Here is a 19,070-nt window from a genome sequence, read left to right as displayed (position 1 = left end):
TGCAGTGGCTTACACCTGTAATCCCAGCTCTTTGGGAGGCTGAGGCAGGAGAATCAGTTCGTCACCAGCCTGGGCAACATAGTGAGACCCCATCCCTACAAAAAATATAAAAATGAGCTGGGTGTGGTGGTGCATGCCTGTAGTCCCAGCTACTCTGGAGGCTGAGGTGGGAGGATCGCTTGAGCTCAGGAGTTCAAGGCTGCAGTGAGCTGAGATTGCGCCACTGCACTCTAGCCTGGGCTACAGGACGAGACCCTCAAAAGAAAAAAAAAATGTGAGAATAGCAGCTTTGGTTGGAGAAAAGAAAAACAAGCAAAAAAATAAACAAATAAAATAAAATAAGGAATTACCAAGTAAAGGAAAAGTGGAAGTTGGGGAAAGAACTGAATTGAGGAAAAGAAAGAAACGTGGAATCTGAGGACCACCTGAGTCCACTTCATAGTTTTGCTCAGTCCTGGCTGAGGTCATATTTTCTTAAGGAAACACATGACGCTCTTCTCAGCATATCCCTACTCAGTTATCAGGTAATGAATATTGGACATGTGGATTATTGATTCAATTCCTGTCTCATCTCTATACATATTTCAAAACCCACTTCAAATATCTCCTCTGAGAGGAAAAATACAAACAGGAGTTCATCCCTATTGGCTCTCAGAGTCCTTTGTAAATACTCTGAAACAATGATACCCACAGAAGATTACAATTTTTTTGCTGTATGCAAACATCTCCTTGAAGATTGAGAATGTCTTGCAGGCAAAAGCTACATGCTCAGGACTGTGGGCCAAATCCCCGAAGTGACAGAAATGCTTTTCATCTATGCAAAGTTAGTTGAATTTTTTTATCACCTCCTGTTTTTACAATACTTTAAAATCATGTATACGGCTGGGTACAATAGTGGCTCACACCTGTAATCCCAGCACTTTGAGAGGCTGAGGCGGGAGGATTCCTTGAGCCCAGGAGTTCAAGACCAACCTGGGCAACAAAATGAGAACCTGTCTCTACAAAAAATAAAAATAAAAAATTAGCTGGGCATGGTGATAAGCACCTGAGGTCCCAGCTGCTCTGGAGGCTGAGGCTGGAGGATCTCTTGAGCCCAGGAGTTGGAGGTTGCAGTGAGCTATGACTGCACCACTGTCATCTACCCTGGGTGACAGAGCAAAGCCCTGTGAAACCCTGTCTCTAAAATAAATAAAAATAAACATAAACTCATATGTATCTGTTGGAAATTTACAGTTTACATCTCTATCAATTGCCTAACTCCTACCTTTTTAAAAAACTTACACACTTACTAAGTCGAGAGAATGAACTTAGACATCTTATGGCCAGCCATATAAAGACAGCATGTTGACTCATAGTAGGTTACAAGAAAAGAAAAAGAAAAAAGAAAAAAAGGCAGATGATATTAAATGCCTCTACCTATAAGGCTGGATTCACAAATACACAGAATTATACATTAGATTCAATGTGCTCACAATGCAGTATGCGGCTTTACCTACCTGGGTCTCATTGTGCAGCTCGGAATACCTTCTTGTTGTCTTTGGCAGAAGACACAGACAAGATTAAAAAGACCAAAAAAAAAAAAAAAGTATCATTCATGTGTCAATTAAATTAGTTCCCAGCATGAAATTCTCACTAGATTTGGGAGCCATATCCCTAATTCCGACGTTTTTAAATCGATTTTCCAAGGCCACTACTGCACAAATCCTGGACTTTCCATGAGTTCATTCTTTTGATCTTTTTTTTTTTTTTTTTTGAGCCAGAGTCTCGCTGTCACCCAGGCTGGAGTGCAGTGGCGCCATCTCAGCTCACTGCAACCTCTGCCTCCCAGGTTGAAGCCATTCTCCTGGGGCTCTTGGATGAATTGTCTCAGTGGCAAAACCTGCCCTGAAACATGCTGGCCCCAGAGAATTGTCTCAATGTCCTGCCAAGCCTAAAAGTTTAAACTCAGAAAGCTTCTGTGTCCTGAATAAGGAAAGAGGCAATTAATCAAAATGAGCTGCCTCTTTTTTGACTGCAAAATGCAGAAACCACTGAATGACTAATGGTTATATTTAATTGGCAGTGGCAGAGGGGTTAGGACTAAGGGATATGACAGCCAAATGCATTACAATGAAAGAAAAGCCCATCTGTAGTCTGCAAGTTATTACCCATATTTGTACCTTAAAATAACACTAAGGACAAAATACAAACGCATTCCTCCTTAAATTCATTTTGCTCCAAAGCATGGATGCTCTGGTCACATACTACACACACTACACAGACACACACGCACGCACACTCACACACACACACACGTTCTTGGTTAAGAAAGAAAAAGGAAGAGAGGGAGGGAGGGAAGAAAGAAGAAAGGGTATGAGAGTAACAGAAAGGAGAGAAACTTACTCACGCTAAAATTGGTTTGGAATCAATTTCTCAGTGCCTAACCTGATCCATTGAGTTTCAGAATACAATAGGTCAATGGATCTTTGGACTCTGCCCATTTCAATCAGAGGTTAAAAAAAAAAAAAAAAAAGCTGAGAAAACGTATCCAAACAAGCCTTCCCCAACTCACCTATCAGCCGTATTATCTCTCTAATGTCTAGAAACAGAACAGACAGGCTGTTCTGCAAAGGCTTTGCCTCTTCTGGCAGCTGCCTCGAATCATTACGAAAGCATTAGCTGCTCCATCTCACCTCTCTCTCCCACGGGAGGGCTGGTCCATGCTAGGCTCACCCAGATGGTTCCTGTTGCTAATGTGCAAATGAGGCAATCTGCACCCCGCATTTGCAACTCCTACATGCACCCCGCATGTGCAACTCCTACATGCACCCCGCATGTGCAACTACACATCCAGGAAAAGAAAAAAAACAACAGCACACCAACAACAAAACATTACATTCAGCCAAATACCTACAGCCTTTCTTGCTGACGCTGAATGTTCTTATCTGTGACGACCACCAAAGCCATTCATCGCACCAGAATTAAGACTGGCTGTTTTGAGCCAGAGCAATCCTGTTTGATGTCCCTTGCCTTGCGGTGACCTCATGGTCTATAGCAGTGCCTCAGGGACATCTGTGCTCCCAATTAAAGGTGGTGGGTAGGTGGGAGGGAAATGGAAGGTCTTCCCTGTCTTTATATCTTAATAATATTCAACAAGACAAAGTGTGGGGTATAATTTGGAAGATGGCAGGTGTGCTGTTCATCAACACCCACCCCAAATGGATGGCTATTATATTAAACACTGATGCAAAGCCAGATAGCAACTCTCCCAGCATTTTAAATAAAGATTTGAGAATATCAGAGGGCATACATAACCCTCTCTAAACCGAACACCATCTTGTGAGATGGAACACTCCATTAAACATGCTATTGTATGATTCTATAAACTCTAGAAACCAGATTTTGTTTTGTTTTGTTTTTGAGACTGGTTGTCTCTCTATTACCCAGGCTGGAGTAAAATTATGGTGATCACAGCTCACTGCAGCCTCGACTTCCAGGCTCGAGTGATCCTCCTGCTTTAGCCTCCTGAATAGCTGGGACTACAGGCACCCACTAGTCCATGGATAATTTTTGTATTTTTACATAATCTCACTCTGTTGCCCAGGCTGGTCTCAAACTCCTGGGCTCAAGCAATCCTCCCATCTTGGCCTCCCAAAGTGCTGGGATTACAGGCGAGAGCCACTGCGCCCAGCCTGGAAACCAGATCTTGCATCAGACCAGAGATGCAGATTTCTTCAGGTAAATGTACCTGGAGAGGAATTTTGAACTGGAATTGTCTAAAAACACCAAAATAATATACGTTAAGAAGATGTGAACTTATTCCCTAAAATGAAAATTTACATATAAAGAGCATGTGCATTTTTTTTTTTTGAGATAGAGTCTCACTCTGTTGCCCAAGCTGGAGTGTAGCAGCACGATCTCAGCTCACTAAAATCTCTGCCTCCTGGTCTTAAACGATTTTCCTGCCTCAGCCTCCTGAGTAGCTGGAATTACAGGCACCTGCCACCATGCCTGGCCAATTTTTTTTTCTCCTGATTTTATTTTATTTATTTATTTATTTATTTTTCTTATACTTTAAGTTCTAGGGTACATGTGCACAACGTGCAGGCTCGTTACATAGGTATACATGTGCCATGCTGGCCTGCCACATCCATCAACCCGTCATTTACATTAGGTATCTCTCCCAATGCTATCCCTCCCCCTACCCCACCACAGGCCCAGTGTATGATGTCCCCCACCCTGTGTCCAAGTGTTCTCATTGTTCAATTACCACCTATGAGTGAGAACATGCAGTGTTTGGTTTTCTGTCCTTGTGATAGTTTGCTCAGAATGATGGTTTCCAGCTTCATCCATGTCCCTGCAAAAGACATGAACTCATCCTTTTTAATGGCTGCATAGTATTCCATGGTGTATATGTGCCATGTTTTCTTAATCCAGTCTATCATTGATGGACATTTGGGTTGGTTCCAAGTCTTTGCTATTGTGAATACTGTGCATGTGTCTTTACAGTAGCATGATTTATAATGCTTTGGGTATATACCCAGTAATGGGATTACTGGGTCAAATGGTATTGCTAGCTCTAGATCCTTGAGGAATTGCCACACTGTCTTCCACAATGGTTGAACTAGTTTACACTCCCACCAACAGTGTAAAAGTGTTCCTATTTCTCCACATCCTCTCCAGGATCTGTTGTTTCCTGACTTTTTAATGATCCCCATTCTAACTGGTGTGAGATGGTATCTCATTGTGGTTTTGATTTGCATTTCTCTGATGACTAGTGATGATGAGCATTTTTTCATGTGTCTGTTGGCTGCATAAACGTCTTCATTTGAGAAGTGTCTGTTCATATCCTTTGCCCACTTTTTGATGGGGTTTTTTGTTTTTTTCTTGTAAATTTGTTTATGTTCTTTGTAGATTTTGGATATTAGCCCTTTGTCAGATGGGTAGACTGCAAAAATGTTCTCCCATTCTGTAGGTTGCCTGTTCACTCTGATGGTAGTTTCTTTTGCTGTGCAGAAGCTCTTTAGTTTAATTAGATCCCATTTGTCTATTTTGGCTTTTGTTGCCATTGCTTTTGGTGTTTTAGACATGAAGTCCTTGCCCATGCCTATGTCCTGAATGGTATTGCCTAGGTTTTCTTCTAGGGTTTGTATGGTTTAGGTCTAACATTTAAGTCTTTAATCCATCTTGAATTAATTTTGTATAAAGTGTAAGGAAGGGATCCAGTTTCAACTTTCTACATATGACTAGCCAGTTTTCCCAGCACCATTTATTAAATAGGGAATCTTTCCCCCATTTCTGGTTTTTGTCAGGTTTGTCAAAGATCAGATGGTGGTAGATGTGTGGTGTTATTTCTGAGGCTTCTGTTCTGTTCCATTGGTCTATATCTCTGTTTTGGTATGAGTACCATGCTGTTTTGGTTACTGTAGCCTTGTAGTATAGTTTGAAGTCAGGTAGCATGGTGCCTCCGGCTTTGTTCTTTTTGCTTAGGATTGACCTGGCAATGTGGGCTCTTTTTTGGTTCCATATGAACTTTAAAGTCGTTTTTCCCAATTCTGTGAAGAAAGTCATTGGTAGCTTGATGGAGATGACATTGAATCTATAAATTACCTTGGGCAGTATGGCCATTTTCATGATATTGATTCTTCCTAACCATGAGCATGGAATGTTCTTCCATTTGTTTGTGTCCTTTCATTTCGTTGAGCAGTGGTTTGTAGTTCTCCTTGAAGAGGTCCTTCACATCCCTTGTAAGTTGGATTCCTAGGTATTTTATTCTCTTTGTAGCAATTGTGAATGGGAGTTCACTCATGATTTGGCTCTCTGTTTGTCTGTTATTGTTGTACAGGAATGCTTGTGATTTTTGCACATTGATTTTGTATCCTGAGACTTTGCTGAAGTTGCTTATCAGCTTAAGGAGATTTTGGGCTGAGACGATGGGGTTTTCTAAATATACAATCATGTCGTCTGCAAACAGGGACAATTTGACTTTCTCGTTTCCTAATTGAATACCCTTTATTTCTTTCTCTTGCCTGATTGCCCTGACCAGAACTTCCAACACTATGTTGAATAGGAGTGGTGAGAGAGAGCATCCCTGTCTTGTGCCAGTTTTCAAAGGGAATGCTTCCAGTTTTTGCCCATTCAGTATGATATTGGCTGTGAGTTTGTCATAAATAGCTCTTATTATTCTGAGATACGTCCCATCAATACCTAGTTTATTGAGAGTTTTTAGCATGAAGGACTGCTGAATTTTGTCAAAGGCCTTTTCTGCATCTATTGAGATAATCATGTGGTTTTTGTTGATGGTTCTGTTTATGTGATGGATTACGTTTACTGATTTGCGTATGTTGAACCAGCCTTGCATCCCAGGGATGAAGCCAACTTGACTGTGGTGGATAAGCTTTTTGATGTGCTGCTGGATTTGGTTTGCCAGTATTTTATTGAGGATTTTTGCACTGATGTTCATCAGGGATATTGATCTAAAATTCTCTTTTTTTGTTGTGTCTCTGCCAGGCTTTGGTATCAGGATGATGTTGGCCTCATAAAATGAGTTAGGGAGGATTCCCTCCTTTTCTATTGATTGGAATAGTTTCAGAAGTAATGGTACCAGCTCCTCTTTGTACCTCTGGTAGAATTTGGCTGTGAATCCATCTGGTCCTGGACTTTTTTTGGTTGGTAGGCTATTAATTATTGCCTCAATTTCAGAGCCTGTTATTGGTCTATTCAGAGATTCAATTTCTTCCTGGTTTAGTCTTGGGAGGGTGTATGTGTCGAGGAATTTATCCATTTCTTCTAGATTTTCTAGTTCATTTGCGTAGAGTATTCTCTGATGGTAGTCTGTATTTCTGTGGGATTGGTGGTGATATCCCCTTTATCATTTTTTATTGCGTCTATTTGATTCTTCTCTCTTTTCTTCTTTATTAGTGTTGTTAGCAGTCTATCAATTTTGTTGATCTTTTCGAAAAACCAGCTCCTGGATTCATTGATTTTTTTTGAAAGGTTTTCGTGTCTCTATCTCCTTCAGCTCTGCCCTGATCTTAGTTATTTCTTGCCTTCTGCTAGCTTTTGAATTTATTTGCTCTTGCTTCTCTAGTTCTTTTCATTGTGATGTTAGGGTGTCAATTTTGGATCTTTCCTGCTTTCTTTTGTGGGCATTTAGTGCTATAAATTTCCCTCTACACACTGCTTTAAATGTGTCCCAGAGATTCTGGTATGTTGTGTCTTTGTTCTCATTGGTTTCAAAGAACATCTTTATTTCTGCCTTCATTTCATTATGTACCCAGTAGTCATTCAGGAGCAGGTTGTTCAGTTTCCATGTAGTTGAGCAGTTTTGAGTGAGTTTCTTAATCCTGAGTTCTAATTTGATTGCACTGTGGTCTGAGAGACAGTTTGTTGTGATTTCTGTTCTTTTACATTTGCTGAGGAGTGCTTTACTTCCAACTATGTGGTCAGTTTTGGAATAAGTGCGATGTGGTGCTGAGAAGAATTTGGGGTGGAGAGTTCTGTAGATGTCTATTAGGTCCACTTGGTGCAGAGCTGAATTCAAGTCCTGGATATCCTTGTTAACCTTCTGTCTCTTTGATCTGTCTGTCTAATATTGACAGTGGAGTGTTAAAGTCTTCCATTATTATTGTGTGGAAGTCTAAGTCTCTTTGTAGGTTACTCAGGACTTGCTTTATGAATCTGGGTGTTCCTGTATTGGGTGCATATATATTTAGGATAGTTAGCTCTTCTTGTTGAATTGATCCCTTTACCATTATGTAATGTCCTTCTTTGTCTCTTTTGATCTTTGTTGGTTTAAAGTCTGTTTTATCAGAGACTAGGATTGTAACCTCTGCTTTTTTTTGCTTTCCATTTGCTTGGTAGATCTTCCTCCATCCCTTTATTTTGAGCCTACATGTGTCTCTGCACATGAGATGGGTCTCCTGAATACAACACACTGTTGGGTCTTGACTCTTTATCCAATTTGCCAGTCTGTGTCTTTTAATCAGGGCAGTTAGCCCATTTACATTTAAGGTTAATATTGTTATGTGTTAATTTGATCCTGTCATTATGATGTTAGCTGGTTATTTTGCTCGTTAGTTGATGCAGTTTCTTCCTAGCATCGATGGCCTTTACAATTTGGCATGTTTTTGCAGTGGCTGGTACTGGTTGTTCCTTTCCATGTTTAGTGCTTCCTTCAGGAGGTCTTGTAGGGCAGGCCTGGTGGTGACAAAATCTCTCAGCATTTGCTTGTCTGTAAAGGATTTTATTTCTCCTTCACTTGTGAAGCTTAGTTTGGCTGGATATGAAATTCTGGATTGAAAATTCTTTTCTTTAAGAATGTTGAATATTGGCTGCCACTCTCTTCTGACTTGTAGAGTTTCTGCTGAGAGATCCGCTGTTAGTCTGATGGGCTTCCCTTTGTGGGTAACCCGACCTTTCTCTCTGGCTGCCCTTAACATTTTTTCCTTCATTTCAACTTTGGTGAATCTGACAATTATGTGTCTTCTCGAGGAGTATCTTTGTGGCGTTCTCTGTATTTCCTGAATTTGAATGTTGGCCTGCCTTGCTAGGTTGGGGAAGTTCTCCTGGATAATATCCTGATGAGTGTTTTCCAACTTGGTTCCATTCTCCCTGTCACTTTCAGGTACACCAATCAGATGTAGATTTGTTCTTTTCACATAGTCCCATATTTCTTGGAGGCTTTGTTCTTTTCTTTTTACTCTTTTTTCTCTAAACTTCTCTTATCACTTTATTTCATTAATTTGATCTTCAATCACTGACACCCTTTCTTCCACTTGATCGAATCGGCTATTGAAGCTTGTGCATGCATCACATAGCTCTTGTGCCATGGTTTTCAGCTCCATCAGGTCATTTAAGGTCTTCTCTACACTATTTATTCTAGTTAGCTATTCGTCTAATCTTTTTTCAAGGTTTTTAGCTTCCTTATGATGGGTTCGATCATTTCCTTTAGCTCGGAGAAGTTTGTTATTACCGACTTTCTGAAGCCTACTTCTGTCAGCTCGTCAAAGTCATTCTCCATCCAGCTTTGTTCCGTTGCTGGTGAGGAGCTGCAATCCTTTGGAGGAGAAGAGGCACTCTGGTTTTTAGAATTTTCAGCTTTTCTGCTCTGGTTTCTCTCCATCTTTGTGGTTTTATCTACCTTTTGTCTTTGATGTTGGTGACCTACAGATGGAATTTTGGTGTGGATGTCCTTTTTGTTGATGTTGATGCTATTCCTTTCTGTTCGTTAGTTTTCCTTCTGACAGTCAGGTCCCTCAGCTGCAGGTCTGTTGGAGTTTGCTGGAGGTCCACTCCAGACCCTGTTTGCCTGGATATCACCAGTGGAGGCTGCAGAACAGCAAATATTGCAGAACAGCAAATATTGCTGCCTGATCCTTCCTCTGGAAGCTTTGTCCCAGAGGGGCACCACCTGTATGAGGTGTCAGTTGGCCCCTACTGGGAGGTGTCTCCCAGTTAGGCTACAACGGGGTCAGGGACCCACTTGAGGAGGCAGTCTGTCCATTCTCAGAGCTCAAACACCATGCTGGGAGAACCACTGCTCTCTTCAGAGCTGTCAGACAGGGATGTTTAAGTCTGCAGAAGTTTCTGCTGCCTTTTGTTCAGCTATACCCTGCCCCCAGAGGTGGAATCTACAGAGGCAATAGGCCTTGCTGAGCTGCAGTGGGCTCTGCCCAGTTCGAGCTTCCCTGGCCGCTTTGTTTACCTACTCAAGCCTCAGCAATGTTTGATGCCCCCCCGCCCCAGCCAGGCTGCCGCCTCACAGTTCGATCTCAGACTGCTGTGCTAGCAGTGAGCAAGGCTCTGTGGGCGTGGGACCTGCCAAGCCAGGTGCAAGATATAATCTCCTGGTGTGCTCTTTGCTAAGACCATTGGGAAAGTGCAGTATGTGGGCAAGAGTGTCCCAATTTTCCAGGTACAGTCTGTCCCGGCTTCCTTGGCTAAGAAAGGGAAATCCCCTGACACTTCCCAGGTGAGGCAATGCCCTGCCCTGTTTCGGCTTGCCCTCTGTGGGCTGCACCCACTGTCCAACCAGTCCCAATTAGATGAACCAGATACCTCAGTTGGAAATGCAGAAATCACCCGTTTTCTGTGTTGATCACGCTGGGAGCTGTAGACCAGAGCTGTTTCTATTTGGCCATCTTGGAATGGAATCCCAATTTTTGTATTTTTAGTAGAGACGGGGTTTCTCCATGTTGGTCAGGCTGGTCTCAAACTCCTGATCTCAGGTGATCCACCCACCCCAGCCTCCCAAAGTGCTGGGATTACAAGCATGAACCACCGTGCCTGGCTGCATTTTTAACACAAACAATAAAATACAAAGAATAAAAGTGTCTGTAATTCAGATTCCCATGGCAGGTCCATGACCATCGGTTTGCAGTCTCATTGGTGAATTAGTTAAGTGACTCTGCTTTCTACAGATTCCTCTCCTCCCAGCTTCCAGGACTCAGACCTACTTTAGGCATTCCGACCTATGCCCTGTCTAACTTGTTCTCTATGCTGCGGGGAGATTCTGATCTCCACAACCCTAGGACTTTGACCCCTGAGGCTTTACTAGAACTGGAATTTGTAGAGGAAAGAATCCAGACCGCCCAGTTATCTAGAGTACAGTCATTTCAGCCTCTTCAGCCTCTGGTTTTTGCTTCATTACACTCCCCTACTGGACTAACAGTTCAACATAATGATTTAGTGGAGTGGTGTTTTCTTCCTCATTCTGTGTCGAAAACTTTGTCTGTTTATCTAGACCAAATAGCCATATTCATTGGACAGGCTCGGTGCACAATACTTCAAATTTCTGGATTTGATCCAAATGTAATTGTAGTTCCTTTAAATTGGCTCGAAGTTCAAGCTGCCTTTCAACATTCTGTACTGTGGCAGATTCACTTGGCTGATTTTATTGGCGTTATTGACAATCATTATCCAAAAAACAAATTTTTTCATTTTATAAAAATGATGTCTTGGGCGGTTCCTCGATTAACCAAAAATCAACCCATTCCTGAGGCTGTTACAGTGTTCATTGATGGCTCCAGTAATGGCAATGCTGGCTATATAGGTCCTACAGACAAACTTATTTCTACCTCTTATACTTCTGCTCAAAAGGCAGAGTTAACTGCTGTCATTACTGCCTTACAGGATTTCCCCAAACCTTTAAATATTGTCTCTTATTCTACATAAGGTGGGGAAGAGGATATGCTTGTGTTTCACCAGGAGATCATCAATCCCCTGTCTGGGTATCCACCAGAAAACTCAAACTTCAGGTGAATACTGACAATCAAAACCACAGTGAAGAGACGTCTGTGTCAGAGACTGCCTTCAGACGTGGTGAGATCTGTGCCGACTCCTCAGAAACAGGCACACCAAATCACAATGGGTGTAAATCAATCCTCCCTGATGGCAATGGAGACCCATCTAACTAATCACACTTCTCCTGATTACCTTTCTTTTTCTCCTTACAAACCTAAAGATATCGGCGGACCTGCCCCGATAATCACGTAGGTTCTTTTCTATTTTCCTAAGCATCAGCTGGCTTGAGAAATAAAGGGACAGAGTACAAAAGAGAGAAATTTTAAAGCTGGGTGTCCGGGGGAGATATCACAAGTTGGTAGGATCCGTGATGCCCCACAAGCCACAAAAACCAGCAAGTTTTTATTAGGGAGTTTCAAAAGGGGAGGGAGTATACGAATAGGCGTGGGTGACAGACATCAAGTACTTAACAGGGTAATGGAATATCACAAGGCAAGTGGAGGCAGGGCGAGATCACAGGACCACAGGACCGAGGTGAAATTAAAATTGCTAATGAAGTTTCGGGCACCATTGTCATTGATAACATCTTATCAGGAGACAGGTTTTGAGATCAACCGGTCTGACCAAAATTTTTTAGGTGGGAATTTCCTCTTCCTAATAAGCCTGGGAGCGCTATGGGAGACTGGAGTTTATTTCACCCCTGCAGTCTCAACCATAAGAGACAGGTACGCCCCGGGGGGACCAGTTCAGAGACCTGCCCCTAGGTGCGCATTCTCTTTCTCAGGGATATCCCATGCTGAGAAAAAGAATTCAGTGATATTTCTCCCATTTGCTTTTGAAAGAAGAGAAATATGGCTCTGTTCTGCCCAGCTCACTGGCGGTCAGAGTTTAAGGTTATCTCTCTTATTCCCTGAACAATTGCTGTTATCCTGTTCTTTTTTCAGGGTGCCCACATTTCATATTGCTCAAACACACATGCTGTACAATTTTTGTAGTTAACGCAATTATTACAGGGTCCTGGAACGATATACATCCTCCTCAACTGACAGGATTAAGAGATTAAAGTAAAGACAGGCATAGGAAATCACAAGGGTATTGACTGGGGAAGTGATAAGTGTCCATGAAATCTTTACAATTTATGTTTAGAGATTGCAGTAAAGACAGGCATAAGAAATTACAAAAGTATTAATTTGGGGAACTAATAAATGTCCATAAAATCTTCATAATCCACTTTCTTCTGTCATGGCTTCAGCCGGTCCTTCCGTTTGGGGTCCTTGACTTCCCGCAACATGTTTCTCCATGGAATAAGTATTCACTTTGAGGACTTCTTTCAGAATCCCTACTTATAATCACAGAAAGGTTTTCCACCTTCGTGCAACTGCTTATGGTAAAATCTTGATTTCTAAAGAATTTACTAATCTCTTTTTTTCTTTTTCTTTTAGAGACAGGGTCTCATTCTGTCACCCAAGCTGGAGTGCACTGGTGTGATAAGAGCTCACTGCAGCCTCAGCCTCCTAAGCTTGAAAGATCCTCCAGTCTCAGCCTCTGGAGTGGCTGGAACTACAGGCATGCACCACTGCACCTGGGTAATTTCCTTATTTTCTATTTTTTTTGTAGAGACAACGTCTCTCTATATTGCTCAGGCTGGTTTTGAACTCCTGGCCTCAAAGAATCCTCCTGCTTTGGCCTCATGAAGCACCGTGATTATAGGTGTGAGCCATCATGCCCAGCCTAGATTTACTGATCTTGATATGTTCTGCCTTTTCTGACTCCCTTTTATGTTGACAAAAACAGCAAGTAGCCTGCCTGTGGTCCCAGCTACTCAGGAGACTTAGGTGGGGGATTGCTTGGGCCCAGAAGTTCTGGGCTATGGTGCACTAGGCTGATCAAGTGTCTGCACTAAGTTCAGCACCAACATGGTGACGTTCCAGGAGCAGAAGACCACCAGGCTGCCTAAGGCCTGGTGAACCACCCTAAGTCACAAATGCAGCAGGTCAAAACTCCCGTGCTGATCAGTGGTGGAATCACATGTCTGAATAGCCACTGTACTCCAGCCTGGGCAACACAGCAAGACCCTATCTCCTAAAAAAAGAAAAAGAAAAAACAAACAGTAGCATAGCCACACTTAGCCAAATTCTAAACTATGGTTCATGCTACCTAATCAGTCATGTCTGTTTAATGCAATAATGCCATTGAACACAACTGTCATAAGGGCAGGAAAAGAAAACACTAGAACACACAATGAGAAGGGACAAACCTTTGACCAAACCAAGTGTTGTTTCCTGAGCTGTGTAAGTCAAAGGCGGTCCTATTACAGGTCATGATTTGCAATGTTCTGGTGTCCACTGAGTGGTTGTCAGGGTAAGGTGCATGTGTCTGACTTTACCCAAATTGTTCAGAAATGGCACTTGCCTGCCATCTTTGAAAGACATAGATGAATCTTAATACAGTCCTTGTACATAGCTTTTCTATGTATTTTTTTCCAGTAGGACAAGAAATACATGGAAGACTTTATTGTCATGCTGGGTATAGTGACCCAGTGAAGATAAAGCTCCCTAAGTAAATTGATAGCATGTCTGTTTTATCAAAGTTTGCATTTCTTTCAAAGGGTAGCATCTGGCCAGGAAATATAATGTTCCCTCTTCTAGGAAATAGAGTGAAATTGTAATAAATGCAATGTTTATCATCGACACGTCTACATTCCTGAAATTATTGGAGTTCACTTTTCTCATGGGTGAAATCAAGATTGGCGTGTTACCTGTGCATAGCCTTTGATGTAAAGGTAACTACACTCCCTAGCCACATTCCCTAGACAATTTCAGCTGCCCCCTAATAAGACATTCTGACTGTTACTCTTCAGAATTATGGGATGAAGAGGGCTCCATAAACCATCTTACTGAAATAGAATCAGAACCACCCACTCTTCCAGGAGCTGAAGGGAGCTTTTAAGCAGATCACAGATGACTAATTGTCCTAGTAATGTCAGAGTTTCTGGGGAAAAAAACGCTAATAAAGAACAAAAGTGCTCCCTGCATTTCTGATGCAACAGATAATTCTTGCTGAAGCAAAGCAAAACAAACAAACTTTTTTTTGCTTCTCATTAATATAAATTTTGCTTAACAATATTCAGCTCCAGAGAAGATATGACACATGTCATTTTGCAATAAGCAACCTGCTAGGGTGTTTTTTATGAAAAAATATCCAAGGATCTATCAAATGATGGGCAACCGACTCTTTTACCCCAAAGCCAAAGTACATTTGTTCATGGAATATTTATAAAATCCCACCTGAGCATCTGACTTCCAGGGTCGACTTTGGAGTCACAATGAATGGAATCAGAATAGCTCCTCTCTCAGGAGAGAGGATCAGTGTCAGTCGTGGCTATTAAAAAGTTCAATAAAGTGTCACAGACAACAAGCTTAATGTATCCTGGGTTGAAATAGACACAGGTTAGAAAGTGAAAGGAATTCTACCTAGGGTGATCGGAAGAGAATCATAGAAAAAGGTCAATGTTCTCCCGTTTTCTAATAAAGCAGTCGGCCTGTCTACAAGAAAATTGAGTGAAGCAGATTTTGTTTAAGATTTGAGATGAAGTCAGCACTGCCTCCACCTATTTCAGGTTGGGTGGAGAGGGTCATTCTCTTCAACAAGATGTTGTTTTGATACGATCCAATGTGTTCAATTGTTTTAAATGTCTAGACTAGACATTGAAATTAAGAATGATGCTTCGTCCAGGAGTGGTGGCTCACGCCTGTAATCTCAGCACTTTGGGAGTTGAGGCAAGCAGATGGCTTGAGCCCAGGAGTTCGAGACCAGCCTGGCCAACAGGGCGAAACCCTGTCTCTACTAAAAATATAAAAATTAGCCGGGTGTGGTGGCACATGACTGTAATCCCAACTACTCAGGAGGCTGAGACAGGATAATCACTTGAACCCAGGAGGCAGAGGTTGCAGTGAGCCTAGGTAGTGCCACTGTGCTCCAGCCTGGGTGACAGAGGGAAACTTCATTTCCAAAAAAAAAAAAATGATGGTGCGACCCGGTGCAGTGGCTCACGCCTGTAATCCCAACACCTTGGGAGGTTGAGAAAGGCAGATTGATTGAGCCTGGGAGTTTGAGACCAGCCTGGGCAACTAGTGAGACCCTGTCTCTACAAAAAATATTTTACAAAAATTAGCCAGGCATGGTGGTACACACCTGTGGTCCCAGTTACTCAGGAGGCTGAGGTGGAAGGATTGCTTCAGCCAAAGGGTTTGAGGCTGCAATGAGCCGTAATTCCACCACTATTCTACAGCCTGGGCAACAGAGCAAGATCCCATCTCAAAAAAAAATTTTTCAATTAAAAATTTAAGACAAAAAGAATGATGCTGCATTTTTTTTTCAAACCTTAAATCCAAGTAGGTTATTAGGGAGGTAATTGAGGGAGCATTGATCAGGGAAAGAGGAAGAGAGACAGGGAAAGGCAGGAAGCCAGTAGAAGTTGTACTTATGAAGCAGCTTGCCACTGGGCTATTGAAGCTGAGTCCTGTGCAGAAACACTGAGATTCAACAACAGACCTTCAGAATTATCCAACCCAGCGACAATGAAGATGAGATATCTATCCTAGGATTCCTTTTCATCCTTCTGTCCCAGCACCTTTATTTGGTCTTCCATGCAGGGGCTGACAGCAGAGTCAATAGGACAACTTTGCCATGTGCTATGATGGCTAGTACCATGGGGCCATAAGCTGTGTGCAGACAGCATTCACCATATATACGTATTTCTGTATTAACTTGGAGGTTTCCTTGATCATTCTTTATATTTCCTGACTGGTTGACTTGAACAAGAGGGATAAGGGGAAGCAGAAACCAGGCAATCTTGTCCAGCAATAGTTTGAAATAGGCATAGTTTACTCCCAAAAGTAGGAATTGGGGACAATATTAGATTTTTTTTTTTTTTTTTTTTTTTTTTGAAACGCTGTTTTGCTTTTGTTGCCCAGGCTGGAGTGCAGTGGCGTGATCAGGGCTCACTGCAACCTCCGCCTCCCAGGTTCAAGTGATACTCTTGCCTCAGCCTTCCGAGTAGCTGGGATTACAGGCATGTGCCACCATGCTCGGCTAATTATGTATTTTTAGTAGAGACGAGTTTTCTCCATGTTGATCAGGCTGGTCTCAAACTCCCGACCTCAGGTGATCCGCCCGTCTTGGCCTCTCAAAGTGCTGGGATTACAGGCATGTGTCACTGCGCCCGGCCAAAGATTGGATTTTAAGTGCAGTTTTGGCTGGGTGTGGTGGCTCATGCCTGTAATCCCAGCACTTTTGGGAGGCTGAAGTGGGTAGATCGCCTGAGGTCAGGAGTTCAAGACTAGCCCGACCAACATGGTGAAACCCTGTCTCTACTAAATACAAAAAAAAAAATTAACCAGGCGTAGTGGCACATGCCTGTAATCCCAGCTACTCAGGAGGCTGAGGCAGGAGAATCGCTTGAACCTGGGAGGCGGAGAGTGCAGTGAGCCGAGATCCTGCCATTGCACTCCAGCCTGGGCAACAACAGCAAAACTCTATCAAAAAAAAAAAAAAAAAGAGAGCAGTTTCATGCGTTGATCCTAAAGGCTGGGTTTATTTCCAACTTATCTAAACTTTCATGAATACTAAGCGATTTGAATTCCATAGAGAAAAGTAGACAGCCCTAAAAGACTTCATGGGTTTTAAGAAGACACTTAGGTGCGGGGGCTCACACCTGTCATCCCAGTACTGTGGGAGGTCAAGGCAAGAGGATGGTTTGAGACAAGGAGTCTGAAACCAGTCTGGACCACATAGTGAGACTCTCCCCCTATTTCAAGTAATGATAATAACAATTAATAATAATAATAGAGGAGGCTGATTGTAGGCTGCAAATTTTTTAATAAAAAAAGTCACTGTGGAGCCACATTCCTGAGTAAAGGCATTTGTAAGAAGCTTGTGAGGAGACACCCTGAGAACCAGGGGTGATGTCCCTTCAGGAAGAAAAGAACAGATCATCAATGCTGGGACCTTAGAGGTAGTAACAGAGAATTTGGATTTTATCTGACAGTGAAGGAGATCTGCCCCATGATTTATGACCAAGGTCCATCCACTCTGGCTTGTGTTTCAATATCAATACACTTGACCAAGTACAGCACACACTGTAAAGTGAGTGTGCAGCTGGGACCAGGAACAGGCATTCTTTCTTGAGAAACTACAGTGTGTCTCAGAAAAAAAGTCCAGTAGGTAGGCTGGGTGCAGTGGCTCACGCCTGTAATCCCAGCACTTTGGAAGGTCGAGGCAGGCGGATCACCTGAGGTCAGGAGTTCGAGACCAGCCTGGCCAACATGGTGAAACCCTGTCTCTACTAAAAATACAAAAATTAGCTGGGTGTGGTGGTGGGCACCTGTAATCCCAGCTACTTGGGAGGCTGAGGCAGGAAAATCGCTTGAACCTGGGAGGTGGAGGTTGCAGTGAGCCAAGGTCGCACCATTGCACTCTAGCCTGAATGACAAGAACGAAACTCCATCTCAAAAAAAAAAAAAAAAAAAAATTACCCAGGCGTGGTGGCATGCACCTGTGGTCCGGAAGGCTGAGGCAAGAGAATCGCTTGAACTCAGGAGGTGGAGGCTGCAGTGAGCCGCGATCATGCCACTGCACCCCAGCCTGGGCAACAAGAATGAAACTGTCTCAAAAAATAAATAAATAAAATAAAAATACATTACAAGTAGTGACAAGCTTAGGGCTAAGGATGCTGCAGGGTAATAGCTTGATAGTTTTGTAAATCTGCCCAAATTTAAAAATTAAGTTGTAATTAGCCAGGCATGGTGGCACATGCCTGTAATCCCAGCTACTTGGGAGGCTGAGGCACTAGAATTGCTTGAATTCGGGAGGCAGAGGTTGCAGTGAGCTGAAATCACACCACTGTACTTCACCCTGGGCAACAGAGTGAGACTGTCTCAAAAAAAAAAAGTTGTGGATACAGCATTCACACCTGCTGAACATTTATTTTGACCAAGAAATGATCTCTCAATGTACAACTGCAAATCAAGGAAGTTCAAATTATCGGAGGACATGTCAGAAATTCTCCCTAAATAAAATGTCTGAAAAAGTGTATTTCCAAATGAGGTCCATCTCACCTACAGTGCCCTCCCCTGGAATTTAATATGCAACTCATTATGAATGTTGGGAGCTTTCTCACAATGTCAGGCTAGTTCCTGGGCATAGTTCCCAGGAAACCAATTTTCTGCAATTGCCTCACCCCATGCCAGAACTTGCTAATTTTCAGCCTGTTCACTACCTCCTGATTTGCATCTGCTAATTCTGGGGTAGCGACCTCACCCAGTCTTTCTCAGCAATAATAATCAAGAAAATAATTTCCTTGATAGACAAGTTAGATAAGCAGGATGAACTTCAGAGAGACACGTTCTTTAAAACATTCCTAGATGCCTTCTGTGTGCAATAACAATAATTATAAAACATTTTTAGTGTGTGATAGGTGTAAAAGGATTGCAGGCGTATGCATAAAAAAAGGTAGCTGCAATCAGGGAGATAGGTTTTATACTGTTTTATTTTGACTTCTTTGAATGTATCTTTTTTTTTCTTTTTGAGACAGGGTCTCACTGTCACCCATGCTAGAGTGCAGTGGTGTGATCACGGCTCACTGCAGCCTCAACTCCTGGACTCAAGTGATCCTCCTGCCTCAGCCTCCCAACATGTTGTGATTACAGATGTGACTGACCGTGCCCAGGCTGAATGTATCATTTTTACAGTAGAATATAATTTGAGCTGTTTCTTTTTAATCAGTGATTTCAAAAACTATAAAAGAACCTCTGTTGGTAATAGAAGAAAATTACACCCATGCTTAA

At 42.4% G+C, this 19,070-nt stretch overlaps 1 protein-coding gene across 5 annotated transcripts in view; it reads right to left on the bottom strand.

Annotated features, from left to right (window-relative positions):
• The window catches only part of ARSF (arylsulfatase F), an 80,049-nt gene that overhangs the window by 42,910 nt on the left and 18,069 nt on the right, over positions 1 to 19,070 (bottom strand). For 2 of the 5 annotated variants that reach the window (XM_054473105.1, XM_054473106.1), the window contains one exon: positions 1,497 to 1,535. In XM_054473105.1, the coding sequence (XP_054329080.1) occupies positions 1,497 to 1,507 (11 nt within the window). In that variant the 5' untranslated portion in view covers positions 1,508 to 1,535. Of the gene's footprint in view, positions 1 to 1,496; positions 1,536 to 2,382; positions 2,458 to 2,551; positions 2,623 to 19,070 lie in introns of those variants that run through there. The other 3 variants (XM_054473103.2, XM_054473102.1, XM_054473104.2) reach the window with 3 other exon arrangements.

The sequence above is a fragment of the Pongo pygmaeus genome, chromosome X (assembly GCF_028885625.2).
Source record: "Pongo pygmaeus isolate AG05252 chromosome X, NHGRI_mPonPyg2-v2.0_pri, whole genome shotgun sequence".
Classification (NCBI taxonomy): domain Eukaryota; kingdom Metazoa; phylum Chordata; class Mammalia; order Primates; family Hominidae; genus Pongo; species Pongo pygmaeus.
The sequence above is the reverse complement of the archived record's forward strand: the minus strand, read 5'-3'. Positions and strand labels throughout refer to the sequence as shown.